This window comes from Epargyreus clarus, unplaced genomic scaffold (assembly GCF_041222505.1).
Source record: "Epargyreus clarus isolate Ecla_fem2 unplaced genomic scaffold, WU_Ecla_fem_2.2 ptg000001l, whole genome shotgun sequence".
In the NCBI taxonomy this organism is placed as follows: domain Eukaryota; kingdom Metazoa; phylum Arthropoda; class Insecta; order Lepidoptera; family Hesperiidae; genus Epargyreus; species Epargyreus clarus.
In genome coordinates, this window is record NW_027332209.1 from 8,366,870 (window position 1) to 8,388,835 (window position 21,966).

The 21,966-nt window shown below is 34.3% G+C and overlaps 2 protein-coding genes and 1 long non-coding RNA gene across 4 annotated transcripts; all 3 read left to right on the top strand.

Moving 5' to 3' along the window:
• The first annotated feature begins 7,410 nt into the window (after window positions 1-7,410).
• Window positions 7,411-9,323, top strand: LOC140757420 (uncharacterized). 2 transcript variants are annotated; one of them, XM_073093122.1, is made up of 3 exons: window positions 7,411-7,748; window positions 8,084-8,279; window positions 8,967-9,323. In XM_073093122.1, the coding sequence occupies exons 1-3, from the start codon at window positions 7,494-7,496 to the stop codon at window positions 9,275-9,277; spliced, it is 762 nt and encodes a 253-aa protein (XP_072949223.1). In that variant the 5' UTR covers window positions 7,411-7,493; the 3' UTR covers window positions 9,278-9,323. The 2 variants fall into 2 exon arrangements, with proteins under 2 accessions (XP_072949223.1, XP_072949231.1); XM_073093130.1 differs by having other exon boundaries at window positions 8,084-8,221; window positions 8,967-9,104.
• Window positions 9,324-11,200: 1,877 nt separating this feature from the next.
• LOC140757434 (uncharacterized) lies at window positions 11,201-14,095 on the top strand. Its single transcript, XR_012103979.1, has 3 exons — window positions 11,201-11,420; window positions 11,929-12,118; window positions 13,797-14,095. It is a non-coding gene; the product is annotated as an uncharacterized LOC140757434 (long non-coding RNA).
• Window positions 14,096-16,337: 2,242 nt separating this feature from the next.
• On the top strand, window positions 16,338-18,081 carry LOC140757935 (uncharacterized). Its single transcript, XM_073093853.1, has 3 exons — window positions 16,338-16,598; window positions 16,989-17,181; window positions 17,765-18,081. The coding sequence occupies exons 1-3, from the start codon at window positions 16,338-16,340 to the stop codon at window positions 18,079-18,081; spliced, it is 771 nt and encodes a 256-aa protein (XP_072949954.1).
• Window positions 18,082-21,966: the final 3,885 nt, after the last annotated feature.

Below are 21,966 nucleotides of genomic sequence, written 5' to 3' on the forward strand. Positions count from 1 at the left end.
TTCAAAACTGGTCCGCCGATTTTATGACTTTTTGCATGTCAACCGTAAGCTTTATGGTCGCAATTATTGCTGGAATTCTAAGGAGCGATCCACACTATTGTGGTAGAACGCTATACATAAAACACATTATCATTGTTATTATAATATGTGATAGTCATAAATCATCATCAACAACCCATTACTGTCCCACTGCTGGGCCCGGGTTCTCAGAATGAGAAGGATTAGGTCATAGTCCACCGCGCTGGCCAAGTGGATATTGGTAGACTTCACATACCTTTGAGACTTTTTTTTATAAATCTCTCAGGTATGCAGGTTCCCTCACGATGTTTTCCTTCACCGTTTAGCAAGTGATAATTAACTTCTAATACGCACATTACAGAGGTGCGTGCCTTGGATTTGAACCTCGGACCTCTCGATCGAGAGGCCGAGTTTCTTAACCAATAGGCTATCACTGCGTTTTTTGTGAATATGAGACCAACCCATTAATATTCCACTGATGGGCATGGGTGTCTTCTCATCTCATAGTGCAAATGGTTTAGCCATTATTCATCTGGAGAAGTAAGCGATAGTATAAACACCAAATAGGATTTCGACCAATATTTTTATATCAATTATTATTAATTTATGGCATGCTTTATTTGTTGGGATACCTAATTTCTAAATACCTAATAGATATTCCACCTGAAGCCAATAAGAAATGTTCTGATTTTTAACTGACCTCTGATAGTAAATTCGAAGGATATCATAACAAGGTCCTTACTATAGGATAGAGATTCCCAAATTATCTTGTAGTCTTTTTATACTTTTCGGTTATGGAGAGATTTTTTGTTTTTTGGGGAAAAATCTTCAAATTCAAACCTAGTTTGTTTAGTAAAGTGCCTTTGGATAGAGTACCACGGTGCTTTGTGAAAGACACCGGCTAATAGTCACCGCACTAAAACACCCTCAATGGACTTCCTTGGCTTTCAAGTTATAACCTACTAAAATAAGATTAGATCGAAGAAGGGAACTTCAATAGTGGATCTCACATATTCAAGGTTGACCCCTGGGGGTCGATGACCACTTTGGGTATCAGTGCTTTCGGGTAAAAATATAATAATGGAACGGTAAGGACTAGCGGAACCATTGTAAGGGAGCATTATAGTGGGGCAGGACCCTAAGCCCAATTTATAGCCACAATCACACTGTGACGGTGTTGTATAACGTCGTTGTATCTGATAGGTCTCGTTTGAATAACGACTTGTGAAGTAAAATCTCTGCTTTAGCCTAGTTTGTTTGGTAAAGTTGTTGAAGAGAAATCCCTTTTAGCAAATCTCTTAGGTTTTTTCGTATTTCTAAGGTGAGATTTTTTGTATGAGATTTGTTAAGACTCCTCAATTATGTATTATCACACCAAATATTGAAATCTTAAATAGAAACATAATTTGATTATTCTAAAATTAGGCATTTATGGCTTGATGATTAAAACAATCATCAAGCCATAAATGGCTGATTATATTTTTACAATAGCAGTGTCTACCTTAACAATAATTAAAATACGATACTTTAAATTATAAGTATAAAGTAGCTACTAACTTTGCATTATTTTGTACATATACATTATTGCAGCAATAATGCAGAGCTATCAAGTGCAGGGGGCCGACTACCACCTCTTAAAACAATATTATTTTGATCATAAATCGTTAAAGTAAGTTTGTTTTATAATATTAAAATAAACAGTTTTGCAGCAAGCAGAAATTATTCTTTTTTTTTGCAGGAAATTTATTTTTTTAAGATAAATAAGACAATTTCTGTTAGTTGCAATGACTCGTTTCCTCTTGTATAAGGAATAGACAAATTAGTCATTCTTTTACATAACTCGGCAGGAATAAAACAAAACTATTTTAAGGAGGTGGGTGGTACGAAATAAAATAATGTTGATGCAATATTGAGATAAAATTTTCCTGAACAATGTTGGTTTTTAAAAGATGGTGGTAGGTCCCCCTGCTTTTAATCGAACTGCTGATCAATCGAACCACGAAGTTTCAATAAATTCCGTAACTAAAAAGAGTAACTTTATAAGTAAAAAGTAGCTCCATGTATTTTTACGTAACAATGTTACGTAACAAACAATTTACACAACAAGTCCAAGATACGAAAAGCAAATAAATAAGAGCACGTTCTCTTTCGTTACGTTACTTTGTTACAGCAAGACACATTTTATAAAGAAATACGTATAAAGAATAAGTATCGAGCTCGTAGCTTCAAAACAAGGGATGCTGAAGACGCTACGCTTTCAACATCTCATTTCGTGAGAAAAACAAGACAATGCTTTTAAGCGATTCGTCTAATGCAGGAGGGTCCATGGTCCATATTTTATATAACGTGTATGGGATTTTCCGAACTGTAGCCACGGAACCATTATGCACCCTCGTGGTCGTTTAGACGATTGGCGGGTTAGGTATTTTTTGGTTATTTATTACGCAAAATTTTAAGGGTTATAAGTTAAGTATGGAGTTTGTTTTATTGCTTTGTTGTAAGCATTTTGGTTTGATGGTCAGTTTTAATTTCCACATAGTGCTTTCTTTTTTAGATTTATACCCGTTATTAATATTCAATCTATTCTCTATCTATCTATTATTTATAAGGTTTTGCCTGCGAAATTTGACAATTTCTTCATAACGCGACATTGTCAAGTGTTCGGTATGTAAAATATTGGTAGATTCATAATTAATAATGAATAATACTCAATTGTTTAGAATTTTTACGAACAAAATTAATACTTACATTATTCACTCAAACGTTTCTTGAATTATGTGTTATTTACATATTTTAAGTTTGCACAGCGCCATCGATTGAGCGCCACGCATTGAGGAAATAAAAATAATAGGTAAAATGGCACTTGTGCGGTTGCAATATTATTGAAAGTTCCAGCATCGCACAGCAGGGAATCAAACACCTTTTGCGTAACGAATTTATTTATTTCGCAAGGTAAGATCCGGTGTCTTACCGATTCAAACTTGAGTCTTCTAAAATTATTTGGGTATTAAATTTTTTTATCAAATTTAAGCAGTAAACGAGTATGTATTCCTCCTAAGTTTCCACTCCTGAGGATTAAGATAGTCGCCTCATATATAATTCTGCCTAATCCTCACCCTTACACCTAAACTCAAGAACTGCTTCAGACTAGAAATATATGTTGACGGTTGCTGAACTAAGAATGGTTCTACCACCTTTCCCATTTACTTGCTGTAAATGTAATGGTAAGGATCGTATTATACTGTAATATTTTCAAAGACACCTTAAACCCATCTCTTGCCACTGAAATAATAACCAGCCATCGTTCTTTTAATGGTGTTGCTATAAATATCAATAATAAATAAAAAAGGCAATGTTCAGTGAGCACTCAAGCCCGAGTTTAACTTGTTGACAGTGCTCAGAAAAAATTAAAACAAATTAAAAAGTTCGTCGACAACGTCACTTATCGAACCCTTTGATCGGAAATTTTCTTGTTAATAATTTGCATGTTTATCGGCATTCTTGTAGGGCCTATGTAAATTTGCACGTATACCTCCATGATTTATATTGTAATAAATGTCGTGAATCACTAGGCATCGTGACTGCACGTAATTGCTTTGCCAATCGAATTAATTTCTTCGGTCAGTACTTTATGGTGCAGTTTTTGTAATTGATTTCTTTGGCAGATCAATAAGTCTAAATGCGCTTTTATGTGCGTTATATTTTCGAAAGTTTATTAGTCTGTCTGCTGCTTGTTTTGTTCTCATTAAAGTAGGTATGTGTGTGGTTTAAGGGCTATTGGTTTAGCGAGTAATATTAGAACAATTTTGATTGGACTTCGTTTATACAATTTAAAAATTATTTTCTACATTATATTAATTTTTGACTTAACTCCTAACTCTTTTGGATTTAAATTATTATTTAGTTAACATAAGCATTCTAAATTGGAAAAATTAACAGATATTCAAAATTAATTTAGCGTATATTATTTGTCTGGGCATATGCTAATTCTAAATGTATTATGATGTGTATGCTGGAAACACAATAATATTGGCCGACCGACCGACCGACCGAATTAACCGACTTCACAAAGGAGGAGGTTCTGTGTTCGGCTGTGTTCTGTCTAACCTATGTAAGTTATTTTATAAAAACAAATGGAATAACTTTGCAGACAACCTAAATTAAGTTTGCAAAATACTATTGCCCAAAAACTTATTTCTGTATGTTCCCTAACGTTCACGTGAGACCTTTTTTATTTTTTGAGACAATTTTTCTGTAATTTTTAATCGAATATACTTAATACCAGGTAGTATCAATATCCGTATTAAACTTTATACACATACTAAGTTCTGAACAATGAACATATTGTAACGATGTTTTTTTTTATTTATTATTACTATATAATACTCGTAGATTCCTATATGAGGTCGGCCACTAATGCCTTTCTATGCATGAGGACTAAGTTGGGATGCTTTGGATACCCAAGTATATCTCCCCAAGCCCACGAATGAAAAAGTGATCTTCATCATGTAGGTACAGTCTACCTATGATTCCCAGGTATCCATACACTTCCATTATACTTAAAGAAAGATAACCCAACCGCTATTGTGTTTTATAGCGTCAATTTCTTATATTTATACTCGAAAACCCAAACACGGTACCTTTGGTTAGTGCCTTTATTGTACTAAAAGGTAATGATGTCGGGTATCGTTTCAGCGGATGGTTGAATTTCGGAAGAGTAATATTCGAGGTTTATGGTTGTATAGATAAGGTGGAGTGGTAAGCATGAATTCTAAGTAGGTAATAGATATTAACAATAATGATCTGTGTTTATTTTTGTTTCGAATTTTGAAGGGTTTATAATGTGTATTGAGTTTTTTTTAAATATCGTCTACATTATTTAGCAAATGAACTTGATTTCCAAGTGGCAATTGCGGCCCACTGAAATCGATTCGAGTAGATTTGAGCTTTACTTGAGGAGGCCACAGATGCGTTGCTGCTCACAAAAACTAATATAATCAATCTTAACCAACTTTGTTTACCAAAGTTCGACAAACGTCAAATTTCTGGTAGGCAATTTATAATTTGTAAGAATTGATTATTATTACTAACGGGTCTGAGATACCTCGTAATTTTTAACTTATCACACTCTTTAGACCAAAACAAGTAGCTTGCACCGCTATTATAAGAAATAGATGTGACGGAGGTGCCACCTCGTAATTTTGCGTCTACACATAGGAACGGCTTAACACTATGTGACATGGTCGTTTAATTAGTAAACTATCGAAAGGATAAATTTGACTTTCTGAGTGTTTATTTACAGATTGTCATAAGATGGAATTAGCAAACGAGCTTGCAGTTGACCTGATGGTTAGTGGCCTGACGTCCTAGGAAATCACAAACAAAACTGAAATCTTAGTGAAATATGGGTGTAGAGCATGGTCGGGTTATGAGCGCAGAGAGTGTTATTATTACTAGTTAGTAATCACGTTTTACTCTAACCTAATTCCTTATTCATAATGTAAGGTCGAATCTCGACGGCGGAGTAATTTCGGGGTCTATACAGCTATTCCCCGGTGAGGCACTGAACCACCCTCGTTGTGGCCAATATCTAGGATTTCATGTTCGCTTAAATACGAAACAGGCACTTCGTTCAATGTTACACGCTCAATCTGGGTTGAGATACTTTAGGGTAGGTACTTTACTATTATACTTTAGAACCTATATTGTATTTTACTATATATTAAGATACTGCAGCTTAACCTACTTGAGTTTATAATATAACCGTAAGTTTTCATTTTCATAGATACCTAAACCCTTATCACATTAAAAAGTTCTAAATAAAATCTGTTGTCATTTCCAAAGGCTATCCGTTTCTTCGATTTTACTTTAGACTTATTCAGTATACTAATGCAACATTCAGACGTGTAGTTTTGAAAATTTAGAGCAAAATGAACAATTTACTTCATAAAATTAAGTAATCTTCTATTGACAAGTGACTCTATATGCAATCATGGTCAACCTATTACTGTCTCACTGCTGGGCACGGGTCTCCTCTCATAATGAGAAGGAATAGGTCATAGTCCACCGTGCTGGCCAAGTGCGTATTGGTAGACTTCACATACCTTTGAGATTTTTTTTTAATCTTTCATGTATGCAGGTTCCCTCGCGATGTTTCCTTTCACCGTTTAAGAAAGTTATAATTAATTTCTAATACGTACATAATTTTGAAAAGTCAGAGCGAAACCGAATCTTGGTCCCCTCGATCGAAAGGCCGAGATTCCTAACCAGTTGGCTATTACTGCTTTCTTTTCAATCATCGTCGTAATTACAATAATCTCCGAAATCCCTCAATTAATTTCAATTAAAATTTCACAAAATTATTATTTGTTGTCTTTTCATATTTACCATGAACAGAACCTAACGATATCAAAGGCTTTTCGCAGGTGACTACAATTTGTTGGCTATAGGATTTCAGTTTGCCTTCACGTGTGATCGAGTAGGGATCGGGGTACCCTTTCTATCCGCTTTGCACGCTCCCATAACCGAATTACAGGCTTACACGTTATCTGCAAAGCGATCGAGTTTTCAAAAAGGGATATTCAAGTGAATCGTTTGGTTTTAAGTGTTTTGAATTCGTCATAAATTCACACTACGTTGACACTCTTTTTGTTTCTACGAAATATATTCTGTGTATTTTCAACAAAAGAATTGTACAGTTGTACACATATGGTTCGTATGACATGACCATTACATGTATGGTACATAATTAAATACTATACAGTAAATCTTATATATAAAATTCTCGTGTCACAATGTTAGTTATCGTACTCCTCCGAAACGGCTTTACAGATTTTCACCAAATTTTATATGAATATTCAGTAGGTTTGAGAATCGGCTACTATCTATTTTTCATATCCCTAAGTGATAAGGGTTGTTCACCCTTAACATTATTTTTATTTATATGGCAACACAACGTTTGCTAGTAGCTAGCTAGTAATATATAGAATTACAAATATATTTACCGTGGCTAATGTTTTATTATGTACGCGTAACTAAACATGGTTTGATGGTTAAGAGTGTAGAACTGTGACTGTCACAATTTTTTGATGGTCAATTTCTGGCTTCATAGCAATGTTGCGTAGATTTTTTGAAGCGTTCTAACTAGGTTCTAAGATTTAATAATGATCACTTCTTGTAGAACTCCTCTTCTGTATAGAGTTGTACATATGTTCATGGGCGGCTGTAGTCACTTCAGGTAAACTACATCCTCTTTTACTACGTTTAAAACTATTGGGTAAATGAATGATGTTAAAAATAATGTATTCGTGACGTAATAGGAAATACCGTAAAGTGTTTTCCACAATCAATGTTTTATCTGATTTTTGATATTTCGCAGTGACAGATTGGAATATGCAGCTGTCAATTTTCCGTCGTATACTGTTTATCATTTCGAGGTTATCCCATTTTTGTAAAAGCAATGTTTATAAATTATAATGGCGAGCAGGCAATGTAACTTAGAATGTGTGAAAGACCAAAGGGAAGGTGAAGTAATAGAGTTCGTGGGTCCCGTGAAGATCGTCCTAGTTGATCAACCTACAAATGTATATAGGCGGAGAGTGTGGGGTGCCTCTTTCATAGTGCTGGCCCAGATGTTGATGGCCGCTACCACCATGACGCTACTGTTTTACGCGCTTAGCTACAAAACTGATTTCTTCGTTGCCTTACATGTTTTCGTCTGTACAGTTGGGGTTAGCAGTTTGATTCAAATTCCATAATTTATAAACGGGTTCCCTTTTTTTCTTTGCAGTATTCGAACATTGGCTTACTTTTCAATAGTGTAAAGATAAAGGTGCAGATTCATTTTTTAATACATATTAGGAAATTAATTTTGATTCTATAGTATCCATGCTAAGAGTTAATTTAAAACGCCAGAAGTGTACGAAGACCAACATAATACATTATAATAACATTGTATATTAAAAAGATGCATCAATAGGACATATTATTGGGCAAGGATTTCTTCTCACCATTTATCTTAAATATTTTCTTACATACAAGTCTAACTTTATTTCCTCTATTCCAGTATCAGTTGTTCGTGCCTTCAGCAATATTAAGCTTGAACAAACAGAACGGCGCTGCGGCTCCTATGAGGATACCGGATCGCCAGTTCGAGCATGTCTTGCTCATGTTCCTGGGAATTGCGATGGCTGTTGGTGCAACGGTGACACTCTTTTTAACTGGAAAGATATTTAAAAACTTCACACTACATGCTTTCTCCGGTACATATGTATAAGCTATCTTATAATTATAAGTAACGTAAATGATATCTACATTTATTCTTATTCCGTGAGTGGCATAGATACAAATACACAAACACCGAGGCCCACAAATATAAATTCACCATCTGAATGCCCGGCCGGGGATTTAATTCGGAACCCTGTGTTACACAGTGTCAGACCATCATCAACAACCCATTACTGTCCCACTGCTGGGCACGGGTCTCTTCTCATAATGAGAAGGATTAGGCCATAGTCCACTGCGCTGGCCAAGTGCGTATTGGTAGACTTCACATAACTTTGAGATTTATAAATCTCTCAGGAATGCAGGTTTCCTCACGATGTTTTCCTTCACCGTTTAGCAAGTGATAATTAATTTCTAATCAGACCAGTCAGTGTCAGACCGGTAATAATAATTACGATATCGATGACTCAGGTGGCATAACAGTTAGTTTCTATCCCCGGTTAGGCAGATATCCAAATGATGAATTTAGATATTTTTTCGGAGTATGTATGTTTGTTTTTAAAACAAAAATATATCATCTCAAAACATGTAAATTCATCATTCATCTTCGTAAATTTTACTTAAAAATATTTTGTGTTCATTGATAGATAGTATGATTATTGTATGGTTGTAATGTATTTTAATTCGATGGTAATTATTTGTTAATTTAGTATCTGTTGTTACAGGACTAGTAGCAGCTTTATTTGCTGTTTTGACTGTTCTCTCGGGCTTAATCTTGTATGGCTTTTTCGAAACACCGGAGGTGATAGCAAGATTTCAAAATATTTCAAGGCTTATCAATGTTGCGCACAGATCACTAGGAGCGATTACCTTCTCCTTGTCATCATTATGTTTCATGTTGGGAATATGTACACCAAAATTTCAATTGTGGGTGCCAGTACCCCAAATGATAGGGTTTTTATTGATATTTTGCTTTTTATATACAGCAGTTGTGCTATATAGACCTTTATGGAAAATTTTAGGAAAAGTATTTTGACTTCTGAATTTTTTGAGCGCTTTAAATAAACACATTTTTGAAGATATTTTTTGTTTCATTGAAATTGCAATATTTAAATCCAGTTTAACTTATTCCTAAAGTAATAACCTCCTTGATTAGGTTATAGTATCTACCCAAATATAGTGGGTTATGGACTGATTTACTGTGTTATTCTTTTTATTTTTAATGTTATTACTATTAATTATATATAATTAGTCATTATTTTATAATTTAATTTTAGGGTCGCAATAATGGGTCATTAATGTACATAAAATAAGACTTTAATTTATTATTTCGACTTACGGAATGTCCAGCGGAGAGAGATTTTCAATTGGCATATTATTAATATATTGCTGTAATAATAATTATTTAGTAGTAACGAATTAATGATTAGAGCATGTACATACTGACGGGTAATCGATTGAAGTCATTATTTTATAATTTAATTTTAGGGTCGCAATAATGGGTCATTAATGTACATAAAATAAGACTTAAATTTATTATCTCGACTTACGGAATTCCCAGCGGAGAGATTTTCAATTCGTATATTTTTTTGTTAAATGGATTTTTACGTAACAAATGAATTAACAACAAAATCTCCCAACTGGTCCGATTCGAAACTGCCGTAGTAAGTACGTTAGGTAGACTTTAATCTACTTATTGGGGACCTTGAAACCTATCAAAAAGTTTCCTAAGCCCCCATCGGCTTAGGCCTCAAAGTTTATACTCGATCGCAAACGTCTCCAGGGACATGATATATTCAAAGAGAATAATCACTGTCATAATGTTTGACTTTAGTTCAGACTTCAGAAGATTCGCTTACTTTTTGAGAAAGGCGAATCAATAATGAAGAAACCATTTTATTACTTCAATAAAACGTAGAGATTTTATTACCTTTTCACAAATAATGTCAAGTAATTCCAGTAAAAATGAGAGTGCTTTAACTAAGAAATCTGAAAGCAAAACTAAAAACCGGTTGAAGCCCTTACGGATTTTGATAGTGGAACCGAAGGGACGTTACTGTAAAACTGTGTGGTGTGCTATTGGCATAGGATTCACACACTTGTTATTAGGCGCAACTGTTATGACGATGCTAATATATACGATACATTCGGAAAACGTTCATGTGAGCGTTTGCGCTATTGCTGTAAGTACCTTAAAATCAACATATTTTAGGTCAAATTCAATTGAATATATTAATTAAATTGCTTTTCATCTTGTACATAATTTGTTATAGTTGTGTATAAACCTATAAAATACCATGATGTTCCAAATACTGTATCATTTTTAGGGCTCCGTACCCAAAGGGACCCTATTACTAACACTTCGCTGTCTGTCCGTCTGTCACAGGGCTTTATCTCCGGAACCGTAATAGGTATAACTATTGAAATTTAATGAACTTTGGTGATATGGAAGCTTCCATGTGCGAGTTCGACTGGTTTAATAATTATATTCATTCAAATCTTAAAATTACGTCTCAAGATTTATGTAGGCCTTAGGGTTCGTACACAAAACTGCGATGCGACGTCGCATTGCAAAAATCTGCGAGCTTCCTCGACGCATCGCAAGAACTTGCGAATTGATTCGCATCGCACAGTGGTTGTTGTTGTTGGTCACCCTGAGAGACGCTACGCCGCACGATATCGCATCGCAGCAATTCGCATCGCAATTTTCTGCGTTGCGAACTCGCATCGCGTCGCATCGCAGTTTTGTGTTCGAGCCCTTACTCAACATACATGTACTTAAATTAATCTGCTGATCTCATATTCTGAACTGGAGTGCTTTTATTACTATTGATAGCGTATTTTGAGGAATTACTATTGTACTTGTGGAAAAAAAATATAGTCCTAAACTTTTCTCTCTGGTTTATGACAATGTCAATAACATAGACATGTTCATACATATATTATCCTACTGGACTTGTTTATATAACCTCACTTTTTGGTTATTTATTACCCATTTTATTTTTTTGGAAATGTACACAATAATTTTAGATCCAGGAGGGCAATATTGGAATATAATTATCTGTTATGTATTGCTTGGCTTTGTACAATTGTTTATTGGGGGCGTTCTTGCTATAGTATTAACGTACTCAATTAAAACCAATTTCAGTGATGTTCATCTTATGTGGTGTACCTTTGGAGTGAGCAATGCTTGATTTATTATTTTTATGTCTGCTGTTATTTTTATGTCTCCTGAATATATTTTTCATTTCGTTGTTAGACTATTGCAGAGGCTGGTCTCTATTTAGATTGAAAAGATTCGAAGCCATAATCTACGTGATAAGCCAAGTATGATTTGATTCGACAGACCTGTATTTAAGGTACAATAGAGGTCTGTGCTTGAACTTGGGCGTTGAGACTAATATGAAAAAAATTAAGCGCGTAGCATTGCGTCATTCTACCAAAAGATGATTGAAATGTAGAAATAGTCGTGTTTAAGTACCTCTTCTTAGGTTTAGAACAATAGGTGCCTTTTAATAAGAAAAGCTTTTTTGATACTCTCCCCTTAAGGGAGTTTATACATGTGTTTGAAATTTTGTTTGAAAAACCGCCAATTTTAAAGCAAGCCTTTACGGTGTAAAATAATCATTTAGGGGGTAAAGTAGGGGTCAAAAACGTCTATGTAATTAGAAATCGCATTATTTCTAGTACCACTTCTTCTCAGCGGAAGCCATCCTGAGCCTGAACTACGCGAATGGGTGGTCATCTCCGCTTCGGTTGCGACACAGGCGGTTTGCGCATGTATTTCTGCAAATGTGCGCGTTTATTTGTGCTATAACTGGCGCAGCGATGGTAACTATGGCCAAAGGAATATCGGGAACCGCTCATGGGATAACTGGTAACTGATGTTCTATTTTTTTATATAAATTGTTAAATGCTATGTGAAAATCTGAAGATCGAATATGAAAGGTCATTTTGGGTGACAAAAGTAGAGTGTAGTTTATCAGATGTAAATCAGTGAAGAACAAGATTATAGCCAAGATTGTATCATTTGTTCATAATTTATGCATTGCTGTTGTTAATGCGTTAAATAATACGATGGAAGAGCCCTTCCTAGTTCGAATCTAGAGGCACCGCTACCACGCCTTTTTTATCTATCTAATAACAAGAGTGTTAATCGCTGCTATGTTCTAAGGGGGCGATAAGGTAGATTTATGTCAACTTAGTCCTTAAAGGGAGTAACGCACCTACGGCAGATCTCTGATAGGATTCCAATGCTATGACGTTGATTGACTATGTCTATGGGCAGAATTGCTTTAATTGAATTGAATTGTTTCAAGTTATAAATAGTTCCTGATAGTTCAAATATAAACAGCACCGGCCCCGATTGGTCACAAATTAATTAAAATCGCGTATTTATTCGCTTTTATAATTTGCACCACCATGTAGATTTTCAACCTATATGTAGGTACGTACAGCATTTTGCATCCGAAAAATAAAGCTGACATGCGGGTTCAAATTTTGCATATAGAAGAAATGGCTGGATTGTGTCCATTTTGGCCATTTTGCACACTTGCGCCGTAATTGGTGCCGTTCGATAACCATTTTGGAGGGAATTTCGGTCATCGCTCATGGGATGACCGGTACGGGTTCAATGCCAGCAATTTCGTACCACATTCAATGATTTAGCTGTAGCTGTGTACGCGTTAACGTATATAACCAACTTGAATATTGTACTTTACGACATAGTTACAAAAATCGACTATTGCCTTTTTAATATACGAGAAGAAGTAGCAAGCGAGCATGCAGTTCACGTGTAACCAACCCTAGATAAAATGAAATTCTAAGCCGAAGTGGGCACAGATGCGTTGCTACCCCTGAAGACTAAGTCGGAACGCATTGGCTAAGTATAAGTATGTCTCCCTTACCATACTTGCGGAACACAATAGCGATTAATAATAGCAGAAATCTGATTTGCAAAGCAAGTTGAATAAGAGTTAATAAAGGTTTATTTATCGCTACAGACATTGAACGTACCATGCACGGGCGGTGAGCGAAAGTATAATATTGTTCTATTCGTGAAATAAAAACATAATACAAAAGACTATAATATGTACTCGTACAGTACATTGTATAAGTTACCTTTATTACCTACCATATACCTATTAGTAGGCATATGGTAAATATAGACAATATGTCTCATAATATTCACTCACAATGCCTCGTTTCTATTATGTTTACATATTTCAGTTTAATTTATTATGCTATACAATTAATACAATGATTCGTTTATGTTAAAGATAATGTTTGCAGTACTACAATTTAAAAAACATATATGTTTTTACATACAAATACATATAAGAATAGATAATCTTTATAAGTTCAGACAAATATATATATAATAATACATTGCCTTACTCCGTTCATTGGAAATACGACTTAATTTAGTACAAAAATGTTTACAACTAGTTTAGCTCGCAATTTCGATTATATGGGCTCTACGGTAATCTTAATATTCAGAAAATAATATTCTCTATTAAGTATAGTTTGATAATATTCACAAATATATTTTCCAGGTATAATAACCACAGCGCTGGCCGCGGTAGCTTTTTTAAGCGGTCCCTGTGCATTGTTCGGAGGGCGTTATTTGAAAATTCTTCACATGAGTGTGGGGATGCCGACTTTTTTGATGTCCTCCATATGTCTGTGTTTAGGCGTGTTCACCAAATCCTTCCGGGAATGGGCCGGAGACTCTGTGGTGTTTATTTTAATTGCTTTTGTCACTTTCTACACAACTTTTATCATTATCACCTGTTTTATGAAGTGTGTTATGAGGATATAGATTTTTTGTTAAATATATTTATTTATACACACAGAACAATTCGTTTTATTATATGGTTTGATATATATAATATATATATATCTTGTTAACATACGAAGAATTACTTAGTTGAATGATTTTTGTTGGATTTTAAATTATTCAAACTCGATTACCTACTGAATGCTCACACTTATAACCTTGTGTAAAATTTGAAATTTATCAAATTTACAGAAGTATAATAATAATTACTTTCATCAACAACCCATTTCTGTCCTACTGCTAGGCACGGGTCTCCTCTCATAATGAGAAGGATTAGGCCATAGTCCACCGCACTGGCCAAGTGCGTATTGGTAGACTTCACATACCTTTGAGATTGTTTTTTATAATCTCTCAGGTATGCAGGTTTCCTCACGATGTTTTCCTTCACCGTTTAGCAAGTGATAATTCATTTCTAATACGCACATAACTTTGAGAAATCAGAGGTTTGGATTTGGTTTGGGATTTGAACCTCGATCGAGAGGCCGAGTTTCTTAACCACTAGGCTATCATTGCTTCAATTCAATATTTAATAATTAGTTTATATATACTTATTTAAAGCTGTTATTAAATATATTTCTATAAATAGCAAAATCTGGTAAAATGTATTACTATATAATTATATTTTTACTTGTGTGCATTTTCCAATTAGGTTTAAATTTCGTCAATCACAAATTTTAATTAGGCAAAGCAATTGTGTAATTAAAAAAATCGGTTGTCTGTAAAGTCGGTTTACTGACGATAGTTGAACGTGACAACGTCATATGAAAATACTGATGGAATGGTTGCATTTTTCAAAAGAAATTTGTAAAATAATAATTAATTAATTAATTAATTTTAAACTAATAATTTACTTAACACTATCAACATTTATCAATAGTATGACATAACCTATAAACTCAGTTTCTCAACTTTTGTGTCAATCTAACAATTAATCAATCAATCATAGTTTACGATAATGAAATATCAGTGTACAATTATTTACCTTTATTGTTGTAGTTGTTGTAAATGATAAATGACGAATCTAAGCACTCCATATTTTCACTACAGACACAGCTGACGATACTTTAACCACACGTGTGAACTTGTATTGTGACGCTTTCTTGTTTTTCCAACGCCAAGAACGTTCGAGAAAGACAAAGACAGAGACACAAGCATGCGCCGATTCAATGCGCCTAATTCTCTAGTGCTGCGCGCGCGGCAGACCGATCATAGTTGAGTGGGAGAGAGACGCAAGGCATTCGGCGGGCCTCTCTCTCGTTCGGTGACTCATCGTAACGTTACCGGGCGTTACACTTTTTCATAAGTGACTCCCAGCCGCAACCTAATTTAAGACGTTGTCACGTCAAAATAGTAAAATAATAAGTCCATCAATGATTGTATTGAGAGTATAGTAAAGATCAAAGGGGAAGTCCCATTACCGCAACTGGAAGGAAAATGTTGTATTGATTGGTATTGATAATAAAGTAGACGATACTACGAAACTAGACGAAGGTCAAAGTTGATTATAATTATTCATAAACATGATTAAAATCATTGATTTATCGATTTCAATCACAAGTAATAATAATCTAATAGTAGTTATTACTATTGGGAACGCAGATATAATTTACTATAGAAATTGTTAGGTTAGTTTTGGTTTTAATCTGATAAATTGTATTGAAAATTTATATATTTTTTTAATCTGATGATACTTAACATTTGTTGTCTTCCGTAAAAAGTGTCTAGAACTAATGTACTCAAATTTGTATATTATAATCAGAATAAGATTACGAGGTCATTAAATTAAATTGTTAATTATATCTGTTACTTACATTGTTGAGTCTGAAAAATAAACTTACCGATTATTTTATTGTTAGTAGTAAAACTATCCATTATTCTCACATAATTAAAAAAAACTTTGTTATTTTCGACATCGAAAAAAAGCAAAAGAAATGAGTATACATGAGAGCCCAGAACTTATAAACTATTTAGTTTGTATGATATGTTTACGGAAATTATTATTTAATAATAAGTACTTAACATTTATAACTTTCTTATCACACGTAATACCACTTGTTATCGGTTATCATGGAGACGTGAGAAATATTATCTAAGATAAAAGATGCGTGACCGAGTGCCGGTTGAGTTTCCTGGTTCCATTTAGAAATTTAGTTTCGATGATGACATAGTTTTGTGTTTTTGGTCAACTTGACTTAGTAATAAATATTTAGTGTAAATAATATTGACAAAGTATATTTTTATAAAATGTTTGATAAAAATGGATTCTAGTACAGAAAGAGATCCATTACTTAGTCCTACAGGTGCAGAACCTAATCCTGTTATAAGTGAACCTTCGAATAGTTTGATACCTGCAATGAGTGAAAGTAGTTTTACCTATGGTTTAAGGATATTTACAGCCAGTGTCCACACGTTGGCGTATTTGTTGATCGGCGCGTGTACGTTTGTTGTGTTGTGGTTCGCATTCAAGTCTAGTCCGATTACTGTGTTTCACCTACATATTATTCTATGTGTGATTGGTGTAAGTATGCACTACAATAATTATATATTATATAACTTTAGGTTGTAAAACCTTTCGTGGTCCGGATCCGGATGCATCACTGCCACATCTATTTCTGTTTAATAAAAGCAGAATTAAAGGGTAAAGTAGCGGTGAAACACTAATGCGAGGCATTCCAACTTAGTCTCCATGGGTAGTAAAGCACTTGTGCCGACATTGCGTAGGGCCCCAATACCCTCTGCAGTTAATTAACGAGCAGACACTTACCACCATAAACTTAACTAAAATTTAATAAAAAAAATCTTTTTCTTTTGCTATTATTACACAATGTATTTGAGGTGGTATAAATGACATCCAAATTTATTATAAACTCTAATAATTCCCATTCTATTTTTTTTGCCCTCATTACAGTATCAACTATTAATATCCTTTGGGATCCTAAGTCTAAATAGCTATGGCGGCTGGTCGACTCCCTTGACGATGGTCCATCGACGTCGAACCCATTGGATCCTGCAGTTGATTGGCTCAGGATTAGCTATCGCTGGGTCAGTCCTAATGATGAGACAGAAGACGGTAAACTTCAATAGTGTACATGGGAAATTGGGTACGTGTCAAAAAGTAAGTAAAGTTTTTATAACACACAAGTAAGTAGGTAGTCATGAGTGCAATAAATATTACAAAGGTCGATCTGTCAACTAATTTAAAATACAATGAAGTATTGAGTGAACTTCAGTAACTTAAGTACCTGGTCCTTGAGTAGCTATCCTTCATTATCTGAAGGGGCTCATGGACGTGATTTTTTAGCTGTATTCATAGTTTAGTTGCAATTTCTAATGTACCACTGCGCAGACAATTACTCACGCAGTTAGATTTATAACAATGTTATCGTACTGTTATTTTTCTACCTATTTCCTATCACATCATATTACTCAAACTTCCTCTAACTCATATAACATATATGTGTATTTAGCGGAATATGACAGTGACATATATTTTTCAATACATAATCTATGTTACTCACTAACCACCTATAAATGTAGTTCTTAATTCTTTCAAGGAAAAATATGAGTATGTATAAGTATACGCATGGAGTATGACTGTGTTATGAATACTGTAGAAAAAACACGTACGTGAACTAATTCGGCTTAATAACCTTCTAAACAATGTATTTTCCTATTATTTTGCAGCATTAACGGCGCTCATTATAACCTGCATAAGCCTAATGAACGGGGTAATGACGTTATACCGTGTCGGAATAAGCCGCGTCATTCCTGCCAGGGTTTTCAAGACTAGCCACTATTTCCTGGGTACTGCTGCCTTCGCCATCTCTTCAGTATGTTTAATTTTTGGATATAACAAGAAGTCATTTCAAGAATGGGCGTCAGATGAACTGTCATACGTTATGATGGGAATGACTGCAGCTTACACTTTGATCGTCATCGCCAAACCTTGTTATGTGCTGTGGGGAAAACTGACTGAGATTATGAAAATTAAGATCTTTTAGAATTACTTTCAATAATGGTTTCTCCTGTGAAATACTTATTGATCTGTTTGAAATATTAATTTATTTTTAGTAACAATATTAAATATTTTCACTATTTCGTACAATGTAAGGAGTACAATTAAATACAGTGAACATTTTACTTACTTAATAAGATTGTAATTATTTATTTACTTTTGAGTTATATATCAACGCTATTTTGCTTTAGTCGCAACTAATGATTAATTATATAACATAAAAGAAAAATAACTTTTATGAATTAAATGTTAAATATCTACCGAATCCTTTCTTAAATCTCAAATCCCTATTTAGTCAGAAGACAAATTAATAAAATAATACATACATTTTAATACTACAAGGAAATGGACGTTATAATATTAAAGTAAGTAATAATGACGTAAGTTTATTAGTTATCACTTACGATCGTTTTGTTATCGGACAAACCCAACGCATTAGTTTCACGTTATCTTTTTGGCTATCGCATATTTTACAAAACTCTGAAAATGTATATTTTTTAATTATTATACGAACATTGTGATATCATATTTAGTCGATACTTGTATCGTAGTGTGACGTCGTTGTTGTAGTGTAGGTTTGTTAGGATTTTTTTGCTACACATTGTTTTTGCCTTACGTTAAGTCCTGTTTACACAAGAGATTGCCATTGATACGAGTATGTAAATTTCTGGATGAATTGTTACAGTAATGCTATTATTTTAAACATTGGATAACTTTAGTAATAACTCATACATTATTATTTATCTATCATCTACTATACCTTATTATATACCGTAGCCTTATCCTTTATATACCTGATATATAAATATAATATTCGTACTATGATTAAGATATAATCTATTCACACTTATTTTACTTCCTTTTATATTCGTTTCAAAACACATAATTCACTTGCCATTAAATACTTAGTACTTTGAAAGCAATCACATAATTCCTCCGTACACATCTCTAGCGCCACCGATATTAGAACCGGTATTATAAATTTTAATACAACAAGAGACCGGTCAAAGGTCCGCCAACTTGTGTAGCCGAGGTACATTTATCACGCTACAACCGTACATTTGAAACATTAGCAATACCAACAATACTCTATTTCTGAATGTGCGTATCGAGAGCTATTACTCTTTCCCGAGTTTCCTTTATACGTTTAGATGCCATAAAGATAGGCAGACGCGTTCCTACACCAAGTAGTTATCTATTGTGATCGCTTACCTGTTCCCGAACGAGTTTATGGGCCATGTATGTGTTTGCGAACATCTCAATAGATCTCTTACAATGACTTTGTTTCGCGTATAGATAACGCGTCTTGAGTATCGTTTAACGTGACTGCTTCATGAGTAGGAAATGCGGGATTACATACTGTTTTCCTTAAGTGGATTATATTCATGCTTTGCAACTATATTATCAAGCACATCTATTTATAGTTATCTGTTAGATTTAGTTGTCTGCCATGCAATATATTATTAAAGGTTTTTGTTTTTACATTAGGATAAACGGATTTAAGTAAAATCGCTTATCGTGAAGAATAAAGAAATTCCTTTATTGCCAATACCGTGAGCTTTGTGAGTACCAATTACATATTAAAATGTCTCAATTCCGTAATAATAGTGGTCTAAAATCGTTATTTATTTGTATGTCACGAATAACTTATTTATTTTAAAAGTTAAATTATTACTTTTAAAACGTTAATTTATCAATATTATACATGTAATTTATGACGCGATTAAACCACTAAACAAATAATTAAATTTGATTTATTTATTTGTTTTTATACATCTTATTTTGTTACTTTTCTTTTCCTTAAACGACATTATTTATTTATTCATATTGCAACTACATTTTTTTTTTTTTTTTTTTATAATATAAGAGTAGCAGACGAGCATGCAGTCCACCTGATGGTAAGTGGCTACTGCCGCCCATGGACATCTGTAATCAACCCCAGATAGGATTAGATATTCCTACCTGAGGTCGGCCACAGATGCGCCGCTACCCCTGAGGACTAAGCTGGAACGCCTCGGAAAAGTCTGTCTCCCTTACCACACCCTTCAAACCGGAACACAGCAGCGCTTAACACTGCTGTTATTAGGTTGAAATAGGTGTGGCGGTGGTGCCGCCGGAGTCGAACCACAAAGGGTTCTACCACCTTCAAACCTTCATATTCTTCATATTGCTACAACGGCTGACACTCACATAATGTGTCGATTATATACGAATATGACGTCTAAAAAACCTTTACCTCACTCATAAGTGCATTAGATAGGTCTACCACTTGTAAGGAAGAGTAATTGTTGTCAAGTGCAAAATTACAAAGTTTCGTAACTTTGCACACCTTAATTGCAGCGGTTGCCCCTGGGTTTAAGGTCTCAGCCTCCCGTGTCCAGTAATTACACCAGGAAACCATTATTTTGCGGCTCTGAACAAGTTACTCTATAAATTTCACACAAAATGTGTAACGTACTCGTACATGGAAATTTAATAGTGTTTAAGCTCGGATGCTTTCGAGACAAATGCTCGGCAGTCGTGTTTGTCAGTGTAAGGATAACTGTACACTAGCGTTTTGCCAGCGTAGGCGTTCTATGGACGTGTGCGCACCGTAAACGCCACGACAACACAAGTGCCGATCCACATGTCGTGTTCTCGCGGAATCTGCAGTCATCACTGCTGTTATCGTTAAGAAAATGGTTTTAGACACGTAAATATTTGAGTAGCTTTGCTTATGAACAAACTTAAAACAAAAAATAAATAGCTGGAACCCTTCTCGTGATTTGCGGACAGGTGAAGGTGATTAGTTGATAATAGTTTGTGATAATGTAAACATATAAAAATAATTTCAATTGCAAAATTTATATTTTTCAATTTCGAAATTTATATATGTTAACTTTCTGTAAATAATTTAGCATGATTGTACATGACTGCGTTAGCGACGTGTATACGCATCGTTGTCCCGGCATCTGTGCCGTACATCGTTCATCGAACGCCCACGCGTGCGAAACGCTAGTGTGTAGGAACCCTAAGCAGTGTGCTCGTGTTAGAATTTAAATCGTTGGGTGCAGCAGTAAATTCGCACGCGAGATATCAGTGGTGGTAATTGTTTGTAATTATACACCTTTGTGTGGTATCAAAATTCATAAACGGTCCGTTCGCTACTCATTGTTATGGAATTAAAATCACTATTTGTTCATAATTAAATGCTTATTTTGCAATATGTTACAATCAGTATGGTTCGGGAAAGTACCACAGCACACGCATTTATTAATAGGGTGAAAGTTTTTCCGTTTCGGCGCAAGAATGTGGATGCTGGCTGACTTACATTATAAGGCCATGATATTAGTCCCCAGGAGGCACGCATCTGTGATCAGCTTCAGGTAGAACTTCTGCTCTATATGGAGCTGTATACAGAGGGACCGTACCTACTGATTATCAGATAGGTTGTATGGTCATTTCTTATTTAAATATTAACAATAATATTTAGGATCTTCTAGCTATGCTATTTACAAATACCTAATATGTTTTTTTGTATAATTACCTACTGTAGCATTGGATTATATTGATTATTATATTCGATATCACCAAAAGTGTTATTTCCATTATTTACTCAATGGCTATCACTCAATCACTTTAATCTGTGATGTCAGTTTATCTCAAAGGTTCAAAAGCCTACTTATGTTTGTTACGAAGAGACAAAGCTATCTGAAATCTATTGAATTTGTCATAACTTTATCGTTCTAGTTGCTACCAATAGAACATATATTATACCACTTAAATCAATGAAAGTAATAATTTCAAAATAATTAGTACCTATGTAGAAAAAAAAACAGCAATTTTTTAAATAGTGCTTAAGTAAAATTTATTAATTGGATATGATTTTTGT